General features: G+C 43.3%; 2 protein-coding genes across 3 annotated transcripts in view; both read right to left on the minus strand.

Moving 5' to 3' along the window:
- Positions 1–62: 62 nt before the first annotated feature.
- Positions 63–12,279, minus strand: TIGAR (TP53 induced glycolysis regulatory phosphatase). Its single transcript, XM_077309964.1, has 6 exons — positions 11,999–12,279; positions 8,913–8,950; positions 5,960–6,081; positions 3,809–3,886; positions 3,266–3,376; positions 63–2,664 (listed from the first exon to the last, which is right to left on the minus strand). The coding sequence occupies exons 1-6, from the start codon at positions 12,028–12,030 to the stop codon at positions 2,224–2,226; spliced, it is 822 nt and encodes a 273-aa protein (XP_077166079.1). The 5' UTR covers positions 12,031–12,279; the 3' UTR covers positions 63–2,223.
- A 3,717-nt stretch (positions 12,280–15,996) lies between these two features.
- CCND2 (cyclin D2) overlaps positions 15,997–25,116 on the minus strand; it is a 33,410-nt gene continuing 24,290 nt past the window's right edge. For both annotated transcript variants that reach the window (XM_077310849.1, XM_077310850.1), the window contains exon 5: positions 15,997–21,710. In XM_077310849.1, coding sequence (XP_077166964.1) covers positions 21,561–21,710 — 150 coding nt within the window. In that variant the 3' untranslated portion in view covers positions 15,997–21,560. The remainder of the gene's footprint in view (positions 21,711–25,116) is intronic.

Raw genomic sequence — 25,116 nt, forward strand, 5'->3', positions numbered from 1 at the left:
TTTTTAAGTGTTCTGAAAGCAATCGCATGAAAGAAAATCAAAGGTAATGCTGGGTCAGTAAGCAGAGTTGAATGCCTTTATTTTCTGAAAAAAACATCTCAACAAATAAAAACTATCGGCAGACACTAGCAGCTCTGCATCTACATAACTGCAGAGAGCATCAATCTCTCAGAGGAACATAATGGTGAGGGGGAGGAGGGAAATCACAACATGCACTCAAGAAACAAAAGCTCACAGATTTTGCATGAATATACATAGGGAGTCCTGAGGCCGCTGCAGACATAGGAGGGAATTTTTTGAAGGACAATCATATTTTTGGTTACATGCAAATTTTACATTATACATTTGGAGGACAGATAACCGTGCTCGTCAGAGCATCAAAGTGCTTCGTAAAGTTTCATCCTCTCTGCACTGCCAAGAGGTAGTTAAATAGATAAATCAATACCTTCATCGTTGTCTGGAAAAACTGAGGTATGGAGCAAAAGTTTTAGTTACCCAGCTACAAGCCTTACTCACAACCCTCCTAGGCTCTTATTTGATGCGCTACTTGGCTCTGCCCTGCAGACGGTGCAACGTGTCAGAAGGGTGGCCCATGCTGATGGATGATCACACACAGAGCCCCAGTTTGCCCCATTTCCCTGACCTCAAAAAGGAGAATGAACAGGAGCTGAATGGCCATTTAACTTATAGGGAAATTTCTGGGGGAAGCTGCTGCCCTAGAGGGTCACCAGCGGCCAAAACAAGTCAAGCTTCATCAATATCACCAGTGCTTCAGTGGTCACTTCGCTCTGACCCTTAACCAGAAAGTGTTAGCTCCTCAGCTCTTGACAGCTCTCCTTCAAGAGCAAGTTTTAAAATTCCTGTGCAGGTTTCTGCGACATTAAACATCAGCCACTTCGTTCCCTCCCTGTCTGCAGGAGGAAGCAATGGGTGAGTTGAGTCCTGTTGTCAATGCCATGGCCCCTGTGTATATGGAGACACTAAACTGTTTAGCTTGGCTTGCTCTGGAGTCACTTTATCCTCCCACTCTGCCTCTAAGAAGACATTATGAATATGGAACTTATACATAATTGAGTACCAGTATGGACTACAAAGTACTGTTCCTATATTATTATGGCTTCTGTTGAGTCTCGACTGGATACCCAGTGCCCGTCCTCCTTTGAGGAATCCTCACTCTCAGTAAGCCCTGGCTGACCCATGACACTATCCCCAATCCCCCCAAACACCTTCTTTTGCAAATGGGCTGCAGTTAGATTAGCAGACAGATGGAGAGGGCTCATTTGATTTCAGAACTTCCATATACCTTGCAGAATCCATAAAAAGTTATCTTCTACACACTTGATCAGATGCTAGCCCCAACAACTGACATGCCACCTTGATTCTTACAGGTACCAAACTAAACTATACCACTGAGCGGCCCGGTTCCAGCAAGGACACTGTATGCACTCAGGAGTATCTCAAGGGTGAGAAACAGAGTCACAACAGAGAGAAAAGCTGCTAAGATTTGAAGATATTCTCATTCAGCTGTTTTAAATTATTATTTTCATGAGGTAAGAAGGGAGGAGAGCTGAATGGGAAAGGTGGCTTAGCTCCCTGCTTTGTCATGCTCTCTCTTCTGCATATAAATGCCAGAAGCCAGATTAGGAGGAGGCAACCGCAGAGAATTGGGAGGGGGAGGCATATATCCATACAGCTACTCCGCAGAAATGAAAAAGCTGCATGGGACTAAGATAGTTTGGCATCCCAAATCCCACGTCCTGTCCCTAAATTCTCCTGTGCAAACCCTATCCATATGAGCATCCCAATGGAAAGTGCTCAGTGGGTCAGATCTGCCTTCTACAGCTGACTTGAGAAGATGCTCCAAACCCACTGCCTGAGATGGCTGACTCGCCTTTCCTCTTTGAAAGGCTGACTTTTACATTTATTTAATAAAGTGCTAAGACACAGAGACTTATAACACACACGGGCACCACATATATGATCTGTGCTTAATACTGCAGTGCTTATTAAAAAGCACACGCATTTTCAGTCATGCATGGGAGTATACGATGAGCAAATACTTCTGCAAATATTGTATGGGCCGCCTAAAAAGCTAACTGTTGCAACAGAATATGAATTCATTCTGTTTTTCCCCTTTTCTTACAGCCCATGCAACTCAAATAATGTAAAATATGCTTATACTCATTGCATTAATACGTTTGCCTTTTTTAAAGTGTTTCAGAGCTAATTTTTTTCAGCTGCCATATCACCTAAATGATCATCTCTGTTCAGACAAATGCACTGGAGTTTAGGCTTAACGTTCTCTCTGTTCTCAAGTTTTACAATGAACTGACTAATTCCAGTATTGGGACTCACAGAAGAGAGCTCAGTCTTTGTCAAAGAGGCTGGTAAAATACATTGTAGGTCTGAAACAAAATAACTCAGCCAGTTCCTCATGTATGCCCCATGACTCACAACCAGTACATTGGCAACCAACTCTTCAGTAGCTCCCATGGAACTGAAATGAAATCCCGGGCTCCCATGATGGTTTGGAAGAAAGGTACTAGAGCTTCCTGTTCTTTCGGTGTCATTTCCGGCTCTCCTTTCAGTAGCTTTGTCCTGACATGCTTCCCTCACAATAAGATTACAAAGATCTGCAAAAAAATCCTCGCTGCGTGCCTTTACCTAAAATGAAATGGAACGACAACATTATGAGGCTGTGAAACCATTGCCCAATAGACTCACATTAGATTGTCCTCAATGCTTCCCTGGCTTCTCTATACAGCACAAACTCCTTTGAAGCTCTCCATGGGCTTGACTCACTGACTCTCCTGGTCCTAGCGTCCTGCTCCATCCCCACCTGTAATTTTCACTCCGCCAATAATACTATGCTCAACATCCTCAAAGTCTCCTGGTCCCCCGCATGGTTCCATCCGTTCCTCCTTTGTGGCCTCTTATATCTGTTATCTGGTGGCCCCTCCAAATCCTTCTGCCAAGCCCACATATGCTGAGGTGCATTCAGTTTAAACAGACAGACCTCATCCCCCATTTCATTTCCTCATATTCATCTCATATTCATCCCTTGTAACGTTTGTTGTTTCCTTCTCACTCTTCCTTTGTTTGTCCCCATTATGAAGAAAATTGTAGACTCCTTGGGGGAAAGACAAGTCTTTTTGCCTATATGTCTTCACCAGGTGCCATGGCCTGTATCTTTCATTAATGATGGTGGTGGTAATAACAACAACAACAACTTATGGACAACTTATGAAGCAAAGTAATACCGTACTTCTTCTAGGGTTTCCCCTCCAGGAGGTGTAAAGGACGGGCATTGCTCCCCAGCAGCTTTTGCCATGGTCCTGAGGTCACTCAGCGGCTTCCCTTCTGCCACTCCATACTTCTGTTTAAAAAAATAATGGTACATTGGGAGCTCTGAAGGAGACACAGTGCCTGCAAAGACACACCTTTTGGATCCTGAGTTGGGTGGAAAAGTGGCATAGAAATGTTTTAACTAAATAAATGAATACTTCCCCTGACATGGTAGTGAACAGGGGCAGGGGAAATCTTACTGGAATCTCCACACACACACTGAAGAATTGACAAACCACAGGGGTTTTGCAAGCCGTAAATTGAGATTTGTAATTCTGCAGAAAAATGGTGATGCGCCAAAAACATTTCCTGTATTTCCCTGACAGGGGCAACGGAAATCTTACTGGAACTTCCACATGCGCACTGAAGAATTGAAAAACCTCAGGAAATCTGCAATCTGTAAATTGGAATTTGTGATTCCGCAGAAAAATGGTGACGCATCAGAAACATTTTCTGAACTTACCCGCTCTCGAAGTCTTGCATCATATTTTACAGCAGTCTCTTTGCTAAACTGACTCTTTCTCAGAATTGAGGCTGCTGTCTGAAACATTAAGCAAACAAGCCATGTGGCATCAATTGTTTTAATGTATTAAATGGGCAGAGCTTGCGAAACATCTTTACTAACTTTTTTTACACTGGGAAAGACAATAACAGTGCTACCCTAATCGGAGTTACAGTTTTCTAATCCCAGTGACTAGAATGGCCTGCTCTGGATGGCACTCGGAGTTTCCCCCTAGGCCACTTTGTAGGAGACCCCAGTCACCAAAGAACAATCGTAAGCGTGTTAATAGATGGCACTCGCCCTCATTCCATGCACAGAATGCTGCGGCCTATGCAAACCTTTTTTTCCATAGATGTTTCTTAGGAACGACCATGAACGGGATCCATGGCCAGGAGAGGAGAAAAACCATCCCATCTTGAGCTGGGAAACTCATAGAAATAATATTTAGTGCTCAGCACAATGATACTCCCATCATGGCCACAGAGTTTGCAGTTACTGTCAACCAAAGCTTGAGGCCTGAGCCTTGGGGAGGCTCACAGCTTTTCCATTCTTCCAAGAGCACCTGTTTCAGGGTGGGAACCAACGGTCCATGACAGTTCCCACTGGGCAAGGGCCTTGTCTACTTTCTTGAAACATAGGCTGGGTGCTACACAGGGTAATGGTGCTAATGAGTTTCACTGGTGTAGCAGAAGAAATCTTACCCTGAGTCACAGCCAGGAGGCTGTTTCAAGCACTGATTTTGCCACCATTAAAAGTGGAAGAGCAGCAATGCAATCCTAGGCAGAGTTACAATTCTGTACAATTCTGTTTAGGGTTCCACTGTGAGAGATTTTCATCATGTTGCCATATAGTGGCAGTCTTCAAGCAAAGGTTGGATACACACTTTTCTTGGATGCTTTAGGATGCTTAGGGCTGATCCTGCGTTGAGCAGGGGGTTGGACTAGATGGCCTGTATGGCCCCTTCCAACTCTGTGATTCTATGATTCTATAGTCCAATCTGCCACACACTTCTCCTGGATAAGCTCACTGACATGACAAGAACGTGTTAAACAGCACCACATCAGAAATCAAACTGTCTTGAGCAGCACTGACATCTCCAGCTTGGGATGTGCCCTAGATATTTGAGAGTGACTCCCAGGGAGGGCAGAGATTGGGGCAGGGAGGGATCTCAGAAAAGATGTGATGTCCTTCTAGGACTTCCGTTTCTCCTAGATTCTACGGCATACCATAGCAGCCTTCCAAAGCAGTCATTTCCTCCGGGGAAACTGATCTCAGGAAATCAGATGTAATTCCAGAACTGCAGGCCCTGCCCGGATACTGGTAACTCTAGCCTTGGCTTTACTCTTTTGATTCCTGCACAGAAATACACATTTACATTCATGAAGGTCCTTCAGATTCATATACACCAGTTATTATCCTTCCCTAAATATGGCTAATGACACAGCCAAGCCCCTCTGCCCTTCTTAAAAGTGGTCAGCCAAATATCCCTCATAATGGCTTCTGCTCATGTACTAACCTACCTTTTCAAGGTTACACCACAATCCAATGCAGACAGTTTCAGGAGGGTAGCCGTGTTGGTCTGCAGCGGAAGAGCTAGATTCAAGGCCAGTAGCACCTCAAAGACTGACATGATTTTCAGGGTATAAAGCTTTACAGCAGGGGTGACCAAACTGTGGTTCTCTGGATGTTCCCATGAACTCCTGCCAGCACATGCAACTGGAGAGATGCAGTTTGGCCACCCTTGCTTTACAGTGTTGCTTTGCAAGGGGTGCACTGACTCTTGAAAGCTTATACCTCAAGCATCTTGTTGAACTCTAAGGTGCTCCTGGACTCAAATCTAGCTATCCTATGCAGAGGTACTCTAGTCAAAATCTATGGTTTCCAATGGATTCAGACTGGAGTAACTCTGCCAAGGACTGCTTTGCAAGGGAGGTAAATTTTCATCCCTTACACGAACAACATCCATTCGTCTATTATTTGCTCTCAGAAAAGAAACCCTCAGTATCTTCGTCCTCCACAGTTACCACCACTGGTGCACAATTCCGATAAAAACAAATGCTTAGAACATCAGATCTCTCTTTTTAATTTTATTTACACCATGAAATCGCTCACCTGCTTTGCCCGAAGCAGGTCACTCGAGAACACATGAGTAAACTTGACACTGCTCAGAAACACACCAGCAGCACTGGCTTGTCGGAAGCCTGTCTCAGAGAGAGGTTCATCTATGCCCTGTCCTGCAAGAACCAGAATATAGGGGAAATTGAATGCAGACACACATGAAACTGCCTTATACTGAATCAGGTTCATGGTCCATCAAAGTCAGCATTGAATTGTCAAAGGCTTTCACAGCCAGAGTCAACCGGTTGTTGTGAGTTTTCCAGGCTGTGTGGCCATGATCTTGTAGCTTTAGTCCCTGACTTTTCACCGGTAACTGTGGCTGGCATCTTCAGAAGCAGGACACGGCAAGATAGGAATCTCTCTGTGCCAAAATCATATTATTTTGATTGGTAATGGCTTGTCCGGGTCTCAGGCACAGGTCTTTTATATCACCTTCTACCTGATCGTTTTAACTTGAGATGCTGGGGATTGAACATGGGACTTTCTGCATGTCAGGAAGATGCTCTGCCATGAGTCACAGCCCCACCCCAACCTCTCTGGTCAATAGCTGCTAAGATTCAGTTTCCACAAGAGCACTAGGTGAATGAGTGCATGGATTGGGCTCCTTCACGGGAATTATTGTGGCTCTCTTAGCAAGCAAAAATCCTTTCTTAGAGTCTTTGGGTTTGTATATATATCCATGTGAAACACCATGCAAACATACGGTAATGAATTTGGCTGGTTTCTCTCAGTCTGGACTCAGACTGCAAACTCCTTGGAGGCATGGACCAGCCTTGGGTTTGTTTCTGTTGTTCTAATAAGCCTCTTGAGCACTATACTTCCCACCATTCAGACTGCAGGGGAGGGGCACTCACAGGCTGGGAGTTCCCTCCCTCCTTTAAAAGTAAAACAGCAAAAAGAAAGCCATGCCTTCTGCATGGTATGCTTGTTTACCATATTCACAAAGCAGGGGGAGGGGAAATATAATCCACCCCAAATTCTGAAGTGGTCCATTCCATTCCACCACCTCATTCTGCTGTATGGTTAGACCAGAACTGAGAAGCATTTAGAAAGAGGGATAGTTTTTCCCATGTGCAAACCAGACCAAGATGGCCCAAGCGAGCTTGATCTTGTCGGATTGCAGAAGCTAAGCAAGGTTGGCCCTGGTTATTAACTGGATGGGAGATCACTGACAAAGTGGCAGGGTTGCTGTGAAAAGGCAGGTAATGGCAAACCATTTCTTGATAAGAAAGCCACATGGGGTCAACTTAAGACAGCTGCAACTTGGCAGCACTTTCCACTTCCAAACTAACACCCACAGCCATATATGTTAAAACAGGCACTGCATGTTTTCATCTTGTTTACAGAGGACTAGAGGCTATTGGTAACCAAAACTTTCCTATATGATGTCTTCTCTTTTCAAATTCTTATTTGTATTTTTTCAACTGGCTCAAAACGTGTGGTACTCTAAGCAACAGTTTGTTGCTCTGCTTCCAGCACTGTGTATATTTGCAATGACTGTTTGAGTCATTACTATAAAAATCCAAAAACATACCATATGCTACACTTGTGCGTTAGACATAACACATATGACGTTCTTAAAATAAATTTAGACCTGATGTCTAATTATGTACCACATAGAGCTCAATTTAAAAAAAAATTATTGTGTGTGACACACACACACACACTTTCCTCAGAATGTGTGGAACTTCTTCATTTGTAGTCACAAAAGAAAAAAAAGTCCAGTGTCCTAGGTTTAAATTCATACAGATATGCAGTTCCATGTGCATATGTTAACTTGGCAGGCTATCGTTTACAAATACAGGGTTGCCAGCCTTCAGGTGGGACCTGAATGTTTCCTGCGATTACAGCTGATCTCCAAACTACAGGAACAATAGCTCTGGAGGAAATGCCAGCTTATTGTTTTTTTTTGGGGGGGGGGGGAGTGGACTTAATGGCATTATACCCTACTGAGGTTCCTCATCTCCTCAGTCCCCATCTTCTCCAGGTTCCACCCCCAGATCTCCAGGAATTTCTCAACCCACAGTTGACAATCCTATATGAATACTTATTGTGCATGAGTTTGCTCCATTTTAAAAATCTAGCCCCCAAAGTATAGAGTTGATTAAACCAAGTTATTACTAAGTCCCCTCTGTTGTGTCTGTAGTTCTGCGAGGACCAAGCTTGAGGTCCGAGGCAGGACCATGAGCCTCCAATGGAACTGACCAATGTGCGGCTAAGTCCCATCTACTGGATCCAGTCAGTTTAAAGTGAAACTGACCAATGGCACAAATTGGTGGGAAGATCTATTGTATGGCTTTTGTATATTATTTGGGGTTGTTTGTGGGTTTCCTTGGTTCACTTTTGGTTCGTGTAATGCTGGGGTAACAATAAAGAGCTGAAATGAACTTCTAGCATCCTGGTCTCTCTGAACCCACAGATTTAATAACTTCACAAACTTATCGGCAGCTCAAGAAAATGACTTTGCAGTAGGCTACTGCTGTGAGAAAAAAGCCTGGTGTAGTGGTTAGGAGTGCGGACTTCTAATCTGGTGAGCTGGGTTCGATTCCATGCTCCCCACGTGCAGCCAGCTGGGTGATCTTGGGCTCGCCACAGCACTGAAAAAGCTGTTCTGACTAAGCAGTAATATCAATGCTCTCTCAGCCTCACCTTCCTCACAGGGTGTCTGTTGTGGGAGAGGAAAGGGAAGGCAACTGTAAGACGCTTTGAGACTCCTTCGGGTAGAGAAAAGTGGCATATGAGAACCAACTCTTCTTCTTATACATGTACTCTGCTGGATTAAAACCAGGGTTGCTAGAACTCTATGCCAATTTTTACTAAATAATGTTTTGACAAGACCAGGCTAGGAGCAAATTCAATATTTAATAACGTGAGTTAAGATATAAGGCTAAAAGCCACTGTGATTTATTAGCAATGAATAAAGAGTTGCGGCGGAAAAGGCACAAACCTTGCAGTATCTTCTCTTTATTGTATCTTGTTTCTCCACTGAAAGAGACAAAATACTTCAGAGAAGAAAAATCCTTTATAAAAGACAGACACAACATGCACATAGTGGAGGGTTGGGGAGGGTGAAAACAGATTTATCCAGATGGAAAAAATTAAAAATCTCCTGGCTGGGAAGAATTAATGTACTGTCAAAATGAAATGTTTTGTTTTAAATGTCACCCAAACATATAGAAGAAAGAACACTAAAAAAAATCACAGAGACATTATTTGGAATGGTAATAAACCAAGAGTCAGTTTTAAAATATTACATGATGAGAAAAAACTGAGGAGGGTTAACAGTTAAAGATTATACTATCAAGCAGCAGGTTAAGTTTCAATTGCTGACTGGATTAAAGACCCAAGACAAAGAGTAGTAAAACTTGAATCAGCAGATCTAGACAAGGACTGACATTATTATTTATGAATTAAGATATCAATTAAAACAATTATTGCACAAGAGAAAAGCCATATAATCAGAGATGAACTGTTGAGAATACGGTTTATATGCTAGAATCCTAATTCTCCACTTATTTCTCAAAAGAGGCCTAGCACAATAAGAATACCAGAAACAAAAATGATTTTCTGATATACAATACCACGATAAATTATCAGGAAACAATCAAGTCATGGCAAGACATTAGGGATGGAGGAATATTCAATGGTTGTTATATTATCAAACAGCTGATTACAAAACAAAAAGAGCATTTATTATGATGGACATAAGTTACTACACTACCTAGAAACAGAATAAATGAAAACATGTATCATTAAATGGGTGCAGAACCTTAAACCAGTGGTCCCCAACCTTTATTAGGCTGGGGACCGGCAGGGCATTGGGCTGCGCCCGCAGGGGCCGCGCCCGCGCGGGCCACGGGCGCGGCCTGCACGGGCGCGGCCCGGCCCTGATTCCCTCTCCCCGCCCTCCCGCAGTAAGTAGCTTCCCGGGCCGCACGCTTGCGGCCTGGGACGTTTTTTACTGCGGGGGGGGCGGGGAGAGGGAGCCGCGGCCCGGCGCCAGGCCACGGCCCGCAGGTTGGGGACCACTGCCTTAAACAACAGATATATATGCATCATGGGGATTACTATGGGGAAAAGATATCAAATTTGCAGCCAGTCAAGTACTAAGAGAAAACTGGTACAAAATGTTCTTCAAATGATACATAAGACCGAAGGCTTTAATTGGCTGCAGAGGAGAGGACATGCAGTAATGGGTTTAAACTACAAGTACAACGATATAGGCTAGATATCAGGAAAAAAAATTTCACAGTCAGAGTAGTTCAGCAGTGGAATAGGCTGCCTAAGGAGTCTTCAAGCAAAGCTTGGATACACACTTTTCTTGGATGCTTTAGGATGCTTTGGGCTGATCCTGCGTTGAGCAGGGGGTTGGACTAGATGGCCTGCATGGCCCCTTCCAACTCTATGGTTCTATGATTCTATGATTCTATAGAGAATGTGAACAAGAACTACAAAGGAAAATTTTGATTATGCTGAGACAAACAGAACTTTATCTCAGATGTGATGGACATGTAAAAAAAAAAGCAAAAAGGAAATACATGTAGAAATGCAGAATATATGAAAGTTTAAATTCCCTCTAGAAGTCAAGAATATATTATTTATACTGCCTAACAATTTGCAAAAAGAAACTTTTGGAAGATACTCAGATATATGGTGACAGATATATGGTGACATCCAGATATGACAGTCCTGTCTATTTCCCACTCAGAGGTAAGATGTTCCCTAAATTTATTTTTCCCTTTACTGACTGAGCCACCCTAGTAATGTGTTTTCCTCTTTGCCAAAGAACCCAGGCTGTTCCACCCTGTCACAGTATAATATTTTGGCCATTTGATCATCCCAGAAAACTGAGGCAGGATTTAGTTTAATAGCACCTGAAAAAAAATTATATTCCAAATTAATGAAGTATTTTATTCAACATACAGGGGAAAGGTCAGGTGAAATCAGTAGTAAAAATTGAAAACTCAATATAGTAAATTCAGTATATGCACGGACTTTAGATTTTATGTTTCAAGCTAATGAGAATTTCTTAAGCATTTCAATTACTTAGATTGAATATTTATGCTGAGAGGCTTTTCCAGTGATTCCCAAAAACTTCGGTACACTTTATTCTCTGATGTGGTGACCTACATCAAATTAATTCAAGGCATTGCCCTGTTATTATGTATGGGTATGAACCCTGGGCAGCTAAAGAAAGCTGATTCTTTTGAAATGTGGTGCTTAGAGGAGCTCTGCAGATACTACAGAGCCTCTTGTGGCGCAAAGTCGTAAGGCAGCAGACATGCAGTCTGAAGCTCTGCCCATGAAGCTGGGAGCCAGCTCAAGGTTGACTTAGCCTTCCATCCTTCCGAGGTCAGTAAAATGAGTACCCAGCTTCCTGGGGGGTAAATGGTAATGACTGGGGAAGGCACTGGCAAACCACCCGTATTGAGTCTGCCATGAAAACGCTAGAGGGCATCACCCCAAGGGTCAGGCATGACTTGTTGCTTACACAGGGGATACCTTTACAGATACCACGGCGAGCCAAAAAGTTCAAGATCGAATCAAACTCTCAAACTGAACTCGGCCTAGAAGCAGCGGAAATGACCAAACGAAGGCTATTTATCCTACTTTGGCCACAGTATAAGAAAAGTCACTGACAATGACGCTAGGAAAAGTGGAAGGCAGCAAGAAAAGAGGAAAACCCGACAGAAGTTGGAGTAACTCAAGGAAGGAAGCCTGCAATACCCGAGCAAGGCTGCTAAAGAAAGGAAGCCTTAGTAGGCATTCATTCATTCATACAAGCCGGAAACGACTGAAGCACACCCACGTGCGCCACCCCACGCCTCAATTCGCCTCGCGCGGGCTGCGTATGACGTCACGCGCGGGCCGTCAACGACCGGCAGCTCTCTAGGAGCTGGCCCCGCCCACCGTGCGGATCTGAGAGAACTCGGGGGCGACCCTCCCCCGTGCAGTGGGGCCGGCTGCGAAGGCCGGGCAGAGGAAACGCGGGAGGGAGGGCTGGACAGAGCAGGGGCGGGCCGCGGTACTTACTGCCGGACAACGGTCAACCCGAATGTGACCATGGTCACCCTTGTCTCTCAGCCCCGGCCCTGTGATATAAGCTCCGCCCCTTTGCCCGCACGACGCCTCGCCGCCGGCTTTCCGCGCCCTCGAGCGTGCGTCACTCACGCGTCTACCAATCGCAGCGTCCCTTCTCTCCCTCACTCCGCGTAGGGAGCGTTCGGTATCTAGAGGCACAGTTCCCATGTCCGGAGATGAGACTTCCGGTTATTTTTGATGCTGCGTTCTCCGTGTTCTTTTGTGGGGAGAAGAAAATGGGGCGGTCGTAGGGTTGCTGCTTCAAAACTGGAATCACTGGACTCTCGGGGTGGTCGGGTTTTTAGGGAGTGGAGGACGTTTAGCGGAGAAGTGAAACCATGAAGCCCAGGCTCCAAAACACCCTTTTCCTTCAGGGGAACTGATTTGTAGTCTGACGATCATTTAATTCCGGGAGATCTCCCGGCGCCACCAGGAGGTTGACATCTACGGGTTGCCTATGGTGACCTCAGGCCAGTTACCCTCTCTCCTTCCCAGGACTGCTGGAGAACGAGGGACTTTGGCAACAGATTACTAATTTAAACAAACACAATACTTTTATTGGCATAAAGCAGATTAGCAAAATAAGCATAGATAAAATACATCAGTCAGTTTGAATTTAATAACTGAAGACAGAAATTCAAACCATAATAAAAGTGACTAAGATTACTAATAGGAGCCATGTGAATTACAATCTAGGGTCAAAATATCCCCACAATAGCTAAAGGTCTCTAGATTGTGTGTTTTTTCTAATGAACTGAGCATTACAGCGGCTCTATGTACCACTAGATTGAGCCACCAAGAAAATTTCCATATATAGGGTTTCCAGCTCTGAACCCCCTGAGCCTTAGGAGAGGGCAGTATATAAATGTAACAAATAATAATGCTAATAATAATAAAAGAGCTGTTAAAAGTACAGAGGGCAACCAAGGTGGCTAACACCTTGTGGAAAAAGGCTGAAGAATCTGGAACTTTTAAGTTTAGATAAGTACTTAAAAGAGGGGGACATGACAGAAGTTCATAAAATTACGCAGATTGGTCTGATCCAGCAGGGCTTTTCCTATGTTCTTAAATCTACAAAAGAAAATGAAAATTGCAGCTGTGAAATAACTACTTTGCTGCCACCTTCTGGGATGGAGCGGAAGAGAAACATGAACTGCAACTTGGCCTGAAACCCTGTACTTTCTCAAAGTTGGATGCTGCTATCTAGGGTGCAAATTTTTTCACTTCCATTAAGGAACATTAAAATATGCAGCTCCCATACAGTCTGAAGAATACAGGCTAGGAAAAGCCTTACTGTATTAAAACTGGTTGTCTAGTTAGTGAACATTTGTACGTAACAGCAGATTTCAGAACATAGATATAGGTTGGCACATTTATTTGGCAGATTTCTAAGGGGAACACCATTTCTTTCTTCCAGTCTGTTCTACACCACCTGATTTTTCACTTCAAACATACCAACCTCCAAGGTTATCTTTGTTTCTTATGTACATAGGCAAGACAACAGGGCATAGCCCAATTTCATTGCGACTCAGAAGCAAAGCAGGATTGGGGCCCAGAAAGGCCAATGGTGAAAGCTCTGTAAAGGCAGGCAATGGCAGTCCACCTGTCTCACTTGCCTTGAAAGCCCCTTGCTGGGATCACCTGAAGTCAGCTGTAACTTGGTGGCACTTCACACACACACACACATTTAGCTATCTGTATCTTTTCTCCCCCATGGGAGTGGTTTACGTTTACTTCCTCGATTTTATCCTCACAAGCAAGTGACCCACGGCCACCCTGTGAACTTCCAAGGCAAGATGAATCGAGGTCTCCCAGATTTTTGCCCGAGTAAAATTTATCTCACTTTGTATCTAACGCGACCTTCCTGATAGTTCTGTGCCTGAGGTTAGGGCAACATGGTGTGCAAGTAAATTTCAGTATCCCAGGCTCAATTCAAAGTGCTGGTTCTTACCTCTGAAACCCTTCATAGCCTGGAGGGGATTGGTGCCAAGTTCCATGAAGGCAGCAGCTGTGAAATGTCACCCATAGGACCAGTCTAGTCCCATTACAGGATAACCTTTGGTCTGAAAATGGTTAGTCTGTCCCGTTATCATCAGCACACCCATCCTGCCTTCCCTTTCCCCCTTGCTAAAAGGAGAGCAAGGCCTCTTTTTCTGCAAGAACTTACGTAACACAAGAACATTTTGTTTGAGCACTCGCAAGGAAAGTTTGCAAAGCACATGTGTAAACTGAAGGGAGTTGAGGGATATATGCATTGCCCTACATGGTCTGCTTTACTCACACTGAAAGCCTCAGGACCCTGACTCCCCTTTCTTAGAGGCCTCTTCTGGGGTTGCAAAAAATGTGATCATGACCACAAGAGCCACGGTGGTGTTGAGGTTAAGAGTGTCATCCTAGCATCTGAGAGATCCAGGTTTGAATCCCCATCCATGCTGTGGAAACTTGTTTGGTGTCCTTAGGCGAGTCACTCAGCCTAACCTACCTCACCGAATTGCTGAGAGGATAAAATGGAGGAGAAAGATGCAAGTCACTTTAGGTCCCCAATGGGGAGAAACGCGGGGTACAAATGAAATCAAATAAATGATCTACATTGTAAGTAGCTTTTCCATAAAGTTCTCAAAGACCGTTTACGTACTGGAGGTTTCATGCCAGGCTGAAGGCTGGAGTTTTAGTCGTGGCAGGTTGTCCCACCTCTTCCTGCACCCACAGGGGGGAACATTTGGCCTGGTGCACTTCATCCACCCGCTATCTGTGCTCCTGCACGGGAGCTGGAGCAGTGAAGTTCCCAGTGCGTAATCGGTGAAACAGTACAACAGTCTAAGGTAAAAAGTCTGTGTAAAACTTCCTCCACTCAACTTTAATCTTGTAAGGTAGGGTCTCCCTATAGTGTATCCAGAAGCTTGAGCAAATGACCAAGGGGAAGATTCAACCCAGAAATTTTCTAATTCATATCTTGTGTTTACCCTGATAAGTTTCAAACTAATTCTTTGATATTGTTCCAGAACAGCTATTGAAAATATGTCATCCAATTGGCTGAAATGGCTATTATGTATTGTTGAGTTTTTTACTAAGACAATGAGGCAATCCTACAACATGGTTCGGGAAGGTTTTTATAAAGAGGCAGGACTGTGAACTATCTGTTCCACATAATATATTTCTGGTAAGGAGGAACGTGTCTCATGGCTGCCCTTAACATCCACTCAGGGCAGCTGTCCCACCCAAGTGCTTCCTCCTCCAAACGGCTTGCCTGTCTGTCCAGCAATCAACCAATCACCCTCCATTCCCCACCCCTGACCACCCCTCCTCCTTCCACTTCCCTCCGAGGCTTGGAGGCTACAGATCCCTGCTGCACAAAGAGGTCCCCCTGCCATCTGCCTGCAGCCTTTCCAGGTCCTGGGGGGAGGGGGAGGCCGTCTAAAGAGTTCTTCCACCCTAGCCCCCCCCCCCGCCACCCCAATCTAGCACCTGTTGTGTTCCTGAATGCAACGGGCTTGGCCCCAAGTACCACTACATATAGGGTATTTTATGTGTTTGTGATATGTATGATCTGGATCTCACTGCATTGTTTTCAACATGTGATACCATTTCCTGCATTGTGTAATACATCTTTCCTAATACTGCATGCTTTGTTTCAGATTTTTATAATCCAACTCCTATCACATCCTGTTGAATGCATTGGCTTACACTATGTAATAATACACCTTGAGTTCCTGTGACAAAAGTAGCCTAGAAATTAATCAATGGAACAAGTAAATAAAATAGCAGATGAATGCTCAGTTTTGATTGCAGGTCTAATGCCCTGCCTCCATTTTCTTCTTTTCTATTTATTATATTTTTATATAGTGACTGTGATTTTTAGGTGATTTTTTTTTTTAGATGCTTTTTTTTTAGATGCTTCCTGACAAAAAAGCACACAAACATGAATTTTAAAAAAAGAAAAACCAGACTGATTGGGCCAAGGTGAGTTTAATGTCCATACGATATATCTAATCCTGCCAAAAAACACATTGCGTATCAACCTTCTCGTAACTAGTCAAAACACCTGATTATTAACATAGAAGACTTAACAGATAAGACCTTTTGGAAGGTAATCAGAAGAGACTACAGTGTTCTTACCCATCAAAAACCAAACAAGAGTCTCACATACTTGCTAAATACATTTTTATACACCCGGTCATGTTTATATACATCTGCTAGCATACCCTGACCATATAAAAAAAAAAGTTCATACCCATTAAACATAGCACGTTTGTGAGAATAACATTGAACTGATATGGCATCACATTTTGTTAAAGCAAAATTGGAAAAAAAGTTGAGAACAGAGATTGTGCAACTGACAGTGATTTCTGAGGTAAATGGTAACTACAGTGGAAAAAAATACAGTATTCAAGGTGGTAGTTGGAAATCTGGCTTTGCTCAGTTACTTTAAGGAAGAGTTTTGTTTTCCATCAAGGGTACGATCCTCTGTCTACTACTGCTCAGGTGCAATTAATTTCAATGGGGTAGGACGGTATCTTAATTAAAAGAGTTTTTAGTCAGTTCTCATTCATTTTGATGGGGCTTAGGCAGGGGTGATTGGCCCTCTTCAATAGAAATGACTACAGGTATGCAAAAAGAGGGTAATTTAAAACATGACCCCCTAAGTCAGGCATCTGCAATTCGTAACTCCGGAGCCAAATGTGGCTCTTTAGAAAAAGAACATGAAATCTTCCAACGTAAGGTATATTGGAAGGGTAGATGGGATGCTAGAATGAGGAGCACGAATGAAAGGCAAATATTTTCGTAGGACTAAAAAGCTTCTGAAAGATGCTTTACAGAACGGGAAATGCTAAATAGTTATCAGAAATCTTAGTGATATTTATGCCAGGGCACTAGCACAACTGCAACAAAGTGCCCCTGTGTATATTGCTTCTTGTGAGACCAAGTATGTTCCAGTTCCTGAAACGCAATTCCACTTTGCCTTTATGTTGCAATCAATGGGCACTACTCAGGACCTCTGGATTACACCTATCCTGAGTAAATATCAATTGACTGTCGAAACCCACATGATCTCGTTTTTGTTAACAGACACCACTTAAGAAATAACAGTTTCTAGCACTTGGGGTTTCTCCATGACATAACAAGGATGGGTCTTAATTTGCCATGCTGCATTTTAATGTTTATGTTAAATCTGTTTTGACTTTGCTCAAGACCTTTGGTCAAAGGACTGCAATAAGGAAAGGTTACAAGGCACCCAAGAAGCAGTAGTTAAGATACAGAAATGGATTCTGAATTGATATGTTAGTTATGTCAAACTGGATGGCTATTTGGAAATTAAGAGTCCAATGGCACCTTTAAGACGATCAAAGTTGTATCTGAGGAAGTGTGTGTGCACACAAAAGCTTACACCTTGAATAAAACTTTGTTGGTCTTAAAGGTGCCGCTGGACTCTTAACTTTCTTCTGTGTATTTAGAGTTACACAACTGGACCTTCTTATACTGGCTCTTTATTATCCTGAAACTGCAATTCACCATAAAACCTCTCCAGACTAATTCCTCTTCCAGATTCTCGATATCACTGCATTTTTTTCCACTATGGTCAGGATACCAAAGTCCACGAGGGAGCCAAATGACAAAAAGAAATGTTCCCCATTCGCAGCTGAAGCCAGAGCGCTTTCCTTTGGGAAAACATCCGCCACAGATGCCTTTTCCATTAACTGTTCTGTGTGGCTCTCTGTGGAAAACTGTAACGTTGTGAGGTAATGTGAAAACGGGAACCAGTTTGTTGTCCAGTAAACCTGAGGTAAAATAGAGCAGGAAGTGATAAGAAATTAAAATAAACAACAACACACTGTATGAGGAGGGAGAAACTGTGCAGGCATTTTCCAGTAAAATCAAAGAAACTCAGCATATCTCCACTTAACCACTTACTTCAGGATTTGAAAATTTAAGCAGTAATATATTATAAAAATGTTTATAAAATAGCAGCACACTCAGTGAAACAATACAGCTAAGTACTGTTAATGTGAAGAATTAAACAAATCGTAGCTTTTTAGCAGCGCAAAACAATCCCCCCTTAGATTCTTACACCATTTTTCTTACCCTTTAGCCAAGAACGTGGCAAGAGTCCATTCGCTAAAGACTCTTCAGAGTTATCGTGCATTCTCTTGCAGAGCATTTTACCTTTAAAAATGCAACGGTTCACAATTCATCCAACAGCTTCACACTGTATATTCAAAAAACTGTTAATATAATTGTGCAAGGAGACATAAAATATTTCACTCGTCTCATCTCTTTTGCCAAACTAAAAGCTTTTTAAAAAAAAAAAAAAACAGATGGAGCAGGAAACTAAAAATTCAAGTACATTGAATACACTCTTGTAGTAGTATAATAATAATAATATTATAATAATAATAAAACACAAAGGATAAAAATCGCGCCACTTGATGTTTGCTGCCTGTGTGTGTTTTGCAGGAGCAATTGTCTTTCACTGTTCATAGGTCAGCTCACAGCCAATATTAAGCTCTTACTGTGACTTCGGGTTTGCCGTGTCATGACTTCCATTTGGAATGTTGGGATGGGAACGTCACCCAAAGCAAGTGTCTGGAAATTCAAGCAACTTCACAACTCACTGGGAACACAAGATACCAAAGGAGGAGAGATATATACACACATAATTTTAGAGGTTTGTGGCTTGTTTTGCTCAGCGCATGTCATAAGCCATTTCATTTTTTTTTTCTCCCTTAGGAATAGGTTTTCAAAGTGCTTTTCGAATGAAATGGTTTATAATAATGCTAACTGTGGACTGCAAAAGCTTTAAAAACATACAGAAATACCTTTTTACAGGGAGACTGGGGAGAAGTAGAATAGGGGGAAAGAGATCAAACAGCATCCCCTTTTAACATGGCAGAACGTTGTATCAAAAAATGAGGAAAGGCCATAAAAGCCTGCAACCTCTTTTTTTGACTTTCTCAAAGTTCAAAATAAACCAAAGGATTTTTTAAAGAGAAAACTGGCAGGATGTAAAACAAAGTAAGTTCTTGTACAAAACAATTTGCATGCAAATGTATACATGTATATGTATTGGATAAAACCAAAATAGCTACACCCTTATGTCTAACGCTGCAAGGGATCTATTAATTCGGAAGATGTCTTTTGAGCAAGCACGGTATGAGCTTCCACACGTTCATCCAAGAATACATCTTTTGATGCTTATATGAAGATCCACCTCTTCCATTGGAGCTATCAGCAGTGTTGTGAAATTGGTGACCCACAACTACAGCTGGATCAGGGTCCTGGAGCGCAAGTTGTTAGTCTGTTTAGTAGAGATGTGAAGGCCTTGGCCAAGGGGTGCGGGGAGAGATGCATGGGGGCACATTTTCCCTCTCTCCTGACTTTTTTTCAATTTTTCAATGGAAGTATTGGAAATTTTGGAGAGCACTTAACAAATCCCCTCTGGAACACTCTTTTGGAACTAGTGAGATGCTTTCTGAGACCAGTTTTTACTCACTCAAGACACCAGCAGCAGAAGATCATTCTTTTGCAAGTTGTAGACATGTACAGTATTATTCAAGGATATATTTGTTTAACCTTGTCCACAATTAATAGGCTATGGATAGGATCCAATCCACTACTCTGCTCAATCTCAGCCAGTTGCTCTTATTATTACAGCTCGAGTCCCACATGGCTTTTGTCCATGCAGGTCCCATGATCCACAGCATGACCTTTCTGAAGCTGGCTTCAAGCCAATGTGTGTGACAGGATATATATCACTGAAGAGTCTAATGCTTTCCCCAATGCAAAGCTAACTTAGTATCCCACTGCGTTGCTTCCAACATTTCTGTCCTAGATGGTGAAAACTAATGTACATGTACTTCAGTAGCGTGGGTACAACAATTTGTTTTTTTGTTTTTAGTTTGAGCTATAGTCGCAATTTTGCTTACAAAAAAACGGCACATCCTGAAGTTGTAAGCAATGCACTTTATATTGTTATGCTAGTTTGGGGTTGCTTGGAAAGCAGGGCTTGCATTTATTCCAATTTCCCCCCAAATTTCCTTTTTCCGTGGAGGAGGGGGAGGGATATGTTCCCCCGTGGCTTCAAAACTTCATATCTCTACTCATTTGCTTAGTCATTTTAAAGCGACGCCTTTTTCTGCCTCATACTGTGAGCCCACAGGAACTACCAGCCTAACCCAGGGTAGCTTTCAGCACCATCTTACAGAGCCCGACCCCGCTCTACCTATTTGGCCATCAATCAACCAACAGTTTATGTGTGCGGCAAAATACGTACTGTGCTTTGCCAAGCAGCAAGGACCCCTATTATAAGCAGTATTACTACTCATAAAGCGCATTACACGGACCACTCAAAGCACTGTACACTAAAGCATGGCAGAATAGCTAACTAGATGGGCTCACAACAAAGGCAACATCCCATGGGAAGGTCTCCTGCCCACACCCTGTTGCAGCAAGTGAGAATGGTAAAAGAAGACTTATGCAAAACCGTTTCCTTCTCAGTTGCAACTTGAAAGTTAATTATTTTAGCTTGGTCCACAGCTGAATAAGGAATCTCACACTTCTGCCAAAGAGACTGCTGTGTTTAAAAGTATCAGATATATTCGTTTCCATATAAGGCTATGTGTATTGGGGGGGGGGAGAGACAAAGAGGGAAAGCCCTGCCAATCTGCCTGCAAAAAACGACACAACTTCCTTAGGTACAACCTACCAACCAAGAACAAAAGCCAACAAAACATCAATCAAGGCGACAGATAAATCAAGGCCAAATTCTGTCTGTACCGCGTCAAAATGAGTACGTGCTTCCACAAGGAGCACGCATGCCCCACACCCTAAATACCTTTTGTACCCCCAAAACATAAACTGCTTCAGGAGTCTTTCCCCCCGATTTTCTTTTCCCACTCACACATACATCCTGCTTCCCCATTTTAGATCTACTGATTTTGCAATCCAAGCAAGCCATTAAAAATAATTCACGTTATTCCTTGCTTGAAAGTGAAAAAGGAAGGAGGGTATGCACTAGGTCATAAAGCGCTCATAATTTTTTTTTTTTTAAGTATTCTCTATTTTGTTCCTGCAAAGTGCAGGCTTAACTCTAGCTAGCTACTGGAATGCTTTTAGAAGCTTCTCTTGCCACCAGTACATAATCAAAACAGCAACTATAATATTGTCGTGGAATTCCCTTCTGTTGTACATCATAGGCATTGAATGCTATATATATATTATACACGCATACACACACAACACACACATAAAATCCATCACGGTGGACCACAGTCGGCGAGATGTTTCCTTGCAGAAGCCCACTAAAAACACAAGCCTGATTTCAGTGGGGCTTGTGCAGGGGAATTTCCCAATGGATTTTGCCTTTGGTGCTTTTTTTTTTTTTAAGTTCTAAAAAGTTTCAAATACATTCTGTGGGAACATTTCTTTAATACAAATATGCCTGTGTGAGAGAGAGAAGATTTAACACCCCCGCAAAAAAAATTGGACTGGTGGAATGCAACTTTCCATGGCGATGTCTTCACAGGTTGATGTCCCTCACATCCGTGGGAGTGCTGGATTGATCTAGGTCATCCATGGTCTTTGAAGCATCACCCGGGTGCTGTGAGCCTTCCTGAAGATTGCTTACTAGAACTGACTCAATCTGTTCTTGACATGCTTTCAGACAGTCCTAGGAAAGAGAAAACAAACTGCGTTGTATCGCAACAGCGTGCAACATTTCCACAGACAAAATGACATTTATTGTACACATTGTACATTTATTGTGTAATTAATTAATGCAGGGGTGGCGAAACTGTGGCTCTCCAGGTATCCATGAACTCAATGCTGGCAGGGGTTCATGGTAATTGTAGTTCATGGATACCTGGAAAGCCACAGTTTGGCCACCACTGTTCTAGACCAGCTCCTCTGAAGAGCCAGTCTAGAGCAAGAGTGATTATTAGCATCTTTGGGGAGTTAAGAATTAGAAGAAGAGTTGGTTCTTATATGCCTCTTTTCTCTACCCGAAGGAGTCTCAAAGGGGCTTCCAATCGCCTTCCCTTTCCTCTCCCCAGAACAGACACCCTATGAGGGAGATGAGGCTGAGAGAGCCCTGATATTACTGCTCAGTCAGAACAGCTTTATCAGCCCATCGTCACGGAGCTGGCTGCATGAGGGGGAGGAGCGGGGAATCAAACCCAGCTCCTCGGATTAGAAGTCCGCACTCCTAACCACTACACCAAGTTGGCTCTCAAGGGCTCAGTTTCTCATGTCCCAACTCAGTGCTCAAGTAGGCTCTACCTGCTGCTGTATAATGAATGAAAGCAGAGTCCATTGTGCAAACAACCTGGGGAGGGTTGTGTGTGCCCCATTCTCTCCTCTCCTAGCAGCATCCAGTGGGTCAGCCACATTAGATGCCATTTTTGCCTACCCAGGTGGGCTTACTCAGCCTCCCAGCAAACTGACAGCTGGGTTTTTACCTACTTATTATAAAGTTATGACCAATTATTATTCCAAACTGAAAAACTGGCACAGTTCTCTGGCCACGTCACTCAAGTAGGGTTACCAACCTCTAGGTGATGGCTGTAGATTTCTTATTACTATAACTCATCTCCAGGTGAAAGGTATCTCTTCACCTGGAGAAAATGGCCACTTTGTAAGCTGCGCTCTATATCTACTGAAATCCCTCCCCTCCCCTCCCCAAACCCTGCCCTCCTCAGGCTTCATCCCCAAATTGTCCAGATATTTCCTAGAGCTGGCAACTCTCTACCGGTGAGTCAGTTCAGGCCAGCACAAGGAGGGTGCTGAGATGCTGTAGGGTCTTGACTCGCTCCCAGCCATTATCAGCATGGGAGAAGACTGGCATTTCCTCCTCCACCCATGCCGAGACCTGCCTCAGAAGCCCTGCTCATTGTTTCCCCCACTTTCAGTGGTAAGGAGGGTGGTGACTACAGAAAGGGTGTTTTCCATGAAAGCAACATGCCTTTGGAACGCTCTCACCTGGCAGTTAGGTTGCTTTGTTGTAGGTGCCAGACCAAAATGTTTTTCTTCACCCAGGCTTTTAACTAAGAGATTGATTGATCTTTCAAAATCATTTCAGAGTGAGCTTTTTAGACTAAAGATCATACTGTTTTAAGCTCTTCAATGGCTTGTTTTGTATTCTTTGGATGCTTTCTGAAAATACTGGGTTCAGGTAGGTTCCCTGGAGCAGCTGTATAAAAATCCCCTAAACAAAATACATTTTATCAAATTAAGGCAGCCGCTGGCCAAGTTCAAGTCAAGCTCTTGTGGGGTTGCTTTTTTGGAGGGTTTGAAGGGTTTTTTTTTAGCCTTATAGCACTAAACCAAAATAGCACATTAGTGCTATAGCGCCACCACTGAAATACCTTGACTCCATTGGTGCCACTAGAGCACTGAAGTGCTATAGCGCTGAGCTTAGAATGTTAAAAAAATCTGTGATAGATTGCATGGCAAAAAAGGACAGGGGAGAAGGTAACACTGTAGAAAGGGCTATGGACATTTTAAACAGCACACCAAAGCGATTGAGAAGCACAACGAAAGGATGGAAAATGGAGGAAAGCAGTTTTCCCTCAAAAGTGGCACAACCACATTTGCGAGCCTAGCAGAAGCAAATCTGCATGAATAGTAGGTAAATAAATCACTAGTAGCTGGTTGCTAACATAGATCTAACTGAAATGACAGGAAAAACTCCATTAGCAACCCATTCCTAAAATGGAGTACAAAGGTGGTTTGAAAATGGTCAATATATTGAACAGGCCTGGCTCACAGAACTCATTAAAAGAATGTTGAATTATACACCAGGCATGAATATTCTATGTGACGTCTGCACTCCATTTTGAGTTCATTTCAAGGTGCTCAACTGTTACACACAGTTATGTTGAGAATATCTGAGACAAGTTATCAGTTGCTCCTCAGCGTGAACTGCTCACGCACCCATTGTAGCTCAGGTGGGGGCAATATACTAATTAATGACAATTTAGTACCAAGATTGGGGGGGGTTCTTCCCTTAATAGGGTGGGAGGGATGTGCACTTCCTCCAAATGCCAGCTTGCTCTCCCAGCAACATATACCCCCCTTTCCCTTTCTTAACTTATAAATGATTCCGTCGGAACCCCACAATTGCCCTGCAGTGTTAACTGCATCTCTTCATTGTCCGCCACACACCCACACCACTCAGTGGCAAATGAAAAGCTGAATGAGAGCCAGCAGCTGCCAACTCAGACCAGAGACAACAGAGGAAGCTATCTCATTCTTCCTCTCTCCAGGATCCTATTCTGTCGTGTTGCTTCCTCGCATACACAAAATGCAGCTTGCAGCAAACGTGGCAGGAGAGGATACGGCAGGCCCTGTCCCGAAGTTCCAAAACCCGTCTGCAAACACTGAAGGTCAAATGAATGCCTCATAGACAGAACACTGGCCCAATGTTCGTCTGCCATTCCTCACAGCCGTTCTGTAATTTTATAGCGAGGCTTGATGGTAATATATAATCTAGAATGTGGCAGCGTTTTTAGCTCTCTTTGAATTTGTGTGAAGACCCCCTTTCATCTTATAGAAAATTCAGAAACAAAATGGAGGACAAAGGAGTCTGCTTACGTCTCTTGGCACTCCTCTATACTGGTGTGCTGGCACACTAAACTTGGCGCGAGGAGAAGGATTCGTGATTCGGATCATCGTTGTATTTTTTATTTAAAAGCTAGTCAGTGGCACTCTCGGGCAACTGCGTTGGAGATCAGGGAACAAGAGGGTGTGTTTGGCCGTTACTTCACAAGCGGCTTCTTAATTTCAATTTACCCCTCCAAAGAAGCAATTCTCTATATTTGGGGGAGATTGAAGAAGAGCTTGTTTTTTGTGCCATGTTCGTCACAACCCAAAGGAGTCTCAAAATGGCTTATAAATGCCTCCCCTTCCTCTCCTCACAACAGCAACCCTGTGAGGTAGGAGAGGCTGAGAGAGCTCTGAGAGAACTGTGACTGGCCCAAGGTCACCCAGCCCACTGCATGTGGAGAAGCGGGGAATTAAACCCAGTTTTCCAGATTAGAGGCCACCAAATTGGGTCTCAGACCGAAGCACAGTCAGAT

Source organism: Paroedura picta, chromosome 14, assembly GCF_049243985.1.
Source record: "Paroedura picta isolate Pp20150507F chromosome 14, Ppicta_v3.0, whole genome shotgun sequence".
Classification (NCBI taxonomy): Eukaryota; Metazoa; Chordata; class Lepidosauria; order Squamata; family Gekkonidae; genus Paroedura; species Paroedura picta.

Excerpts from the sequence above, each read along its gene's own strand:
- TIGAR (XM_077309964.1), bottom strand. The coding sequence starts at position 12,030 with ATGGTCACATTCGGGTTGACCGTTGTCCGGCA. Across the intron at positions 6,082-8,912 it reads TAAAGAGAAGATACTGCAAG|GACAGGGCATAGATGAACCT; the intron begins GTTTGTGCCTTT and ends TGGTTCTTGCAG. Across the intron at positions 2,665-3,265 it reads GAGGGGAAACCCTAGAAGAA|GTAAAGGCACGCAGCGAGGA; the intron begins GTACGGTATTAC and ends ATTTCATTTTAG.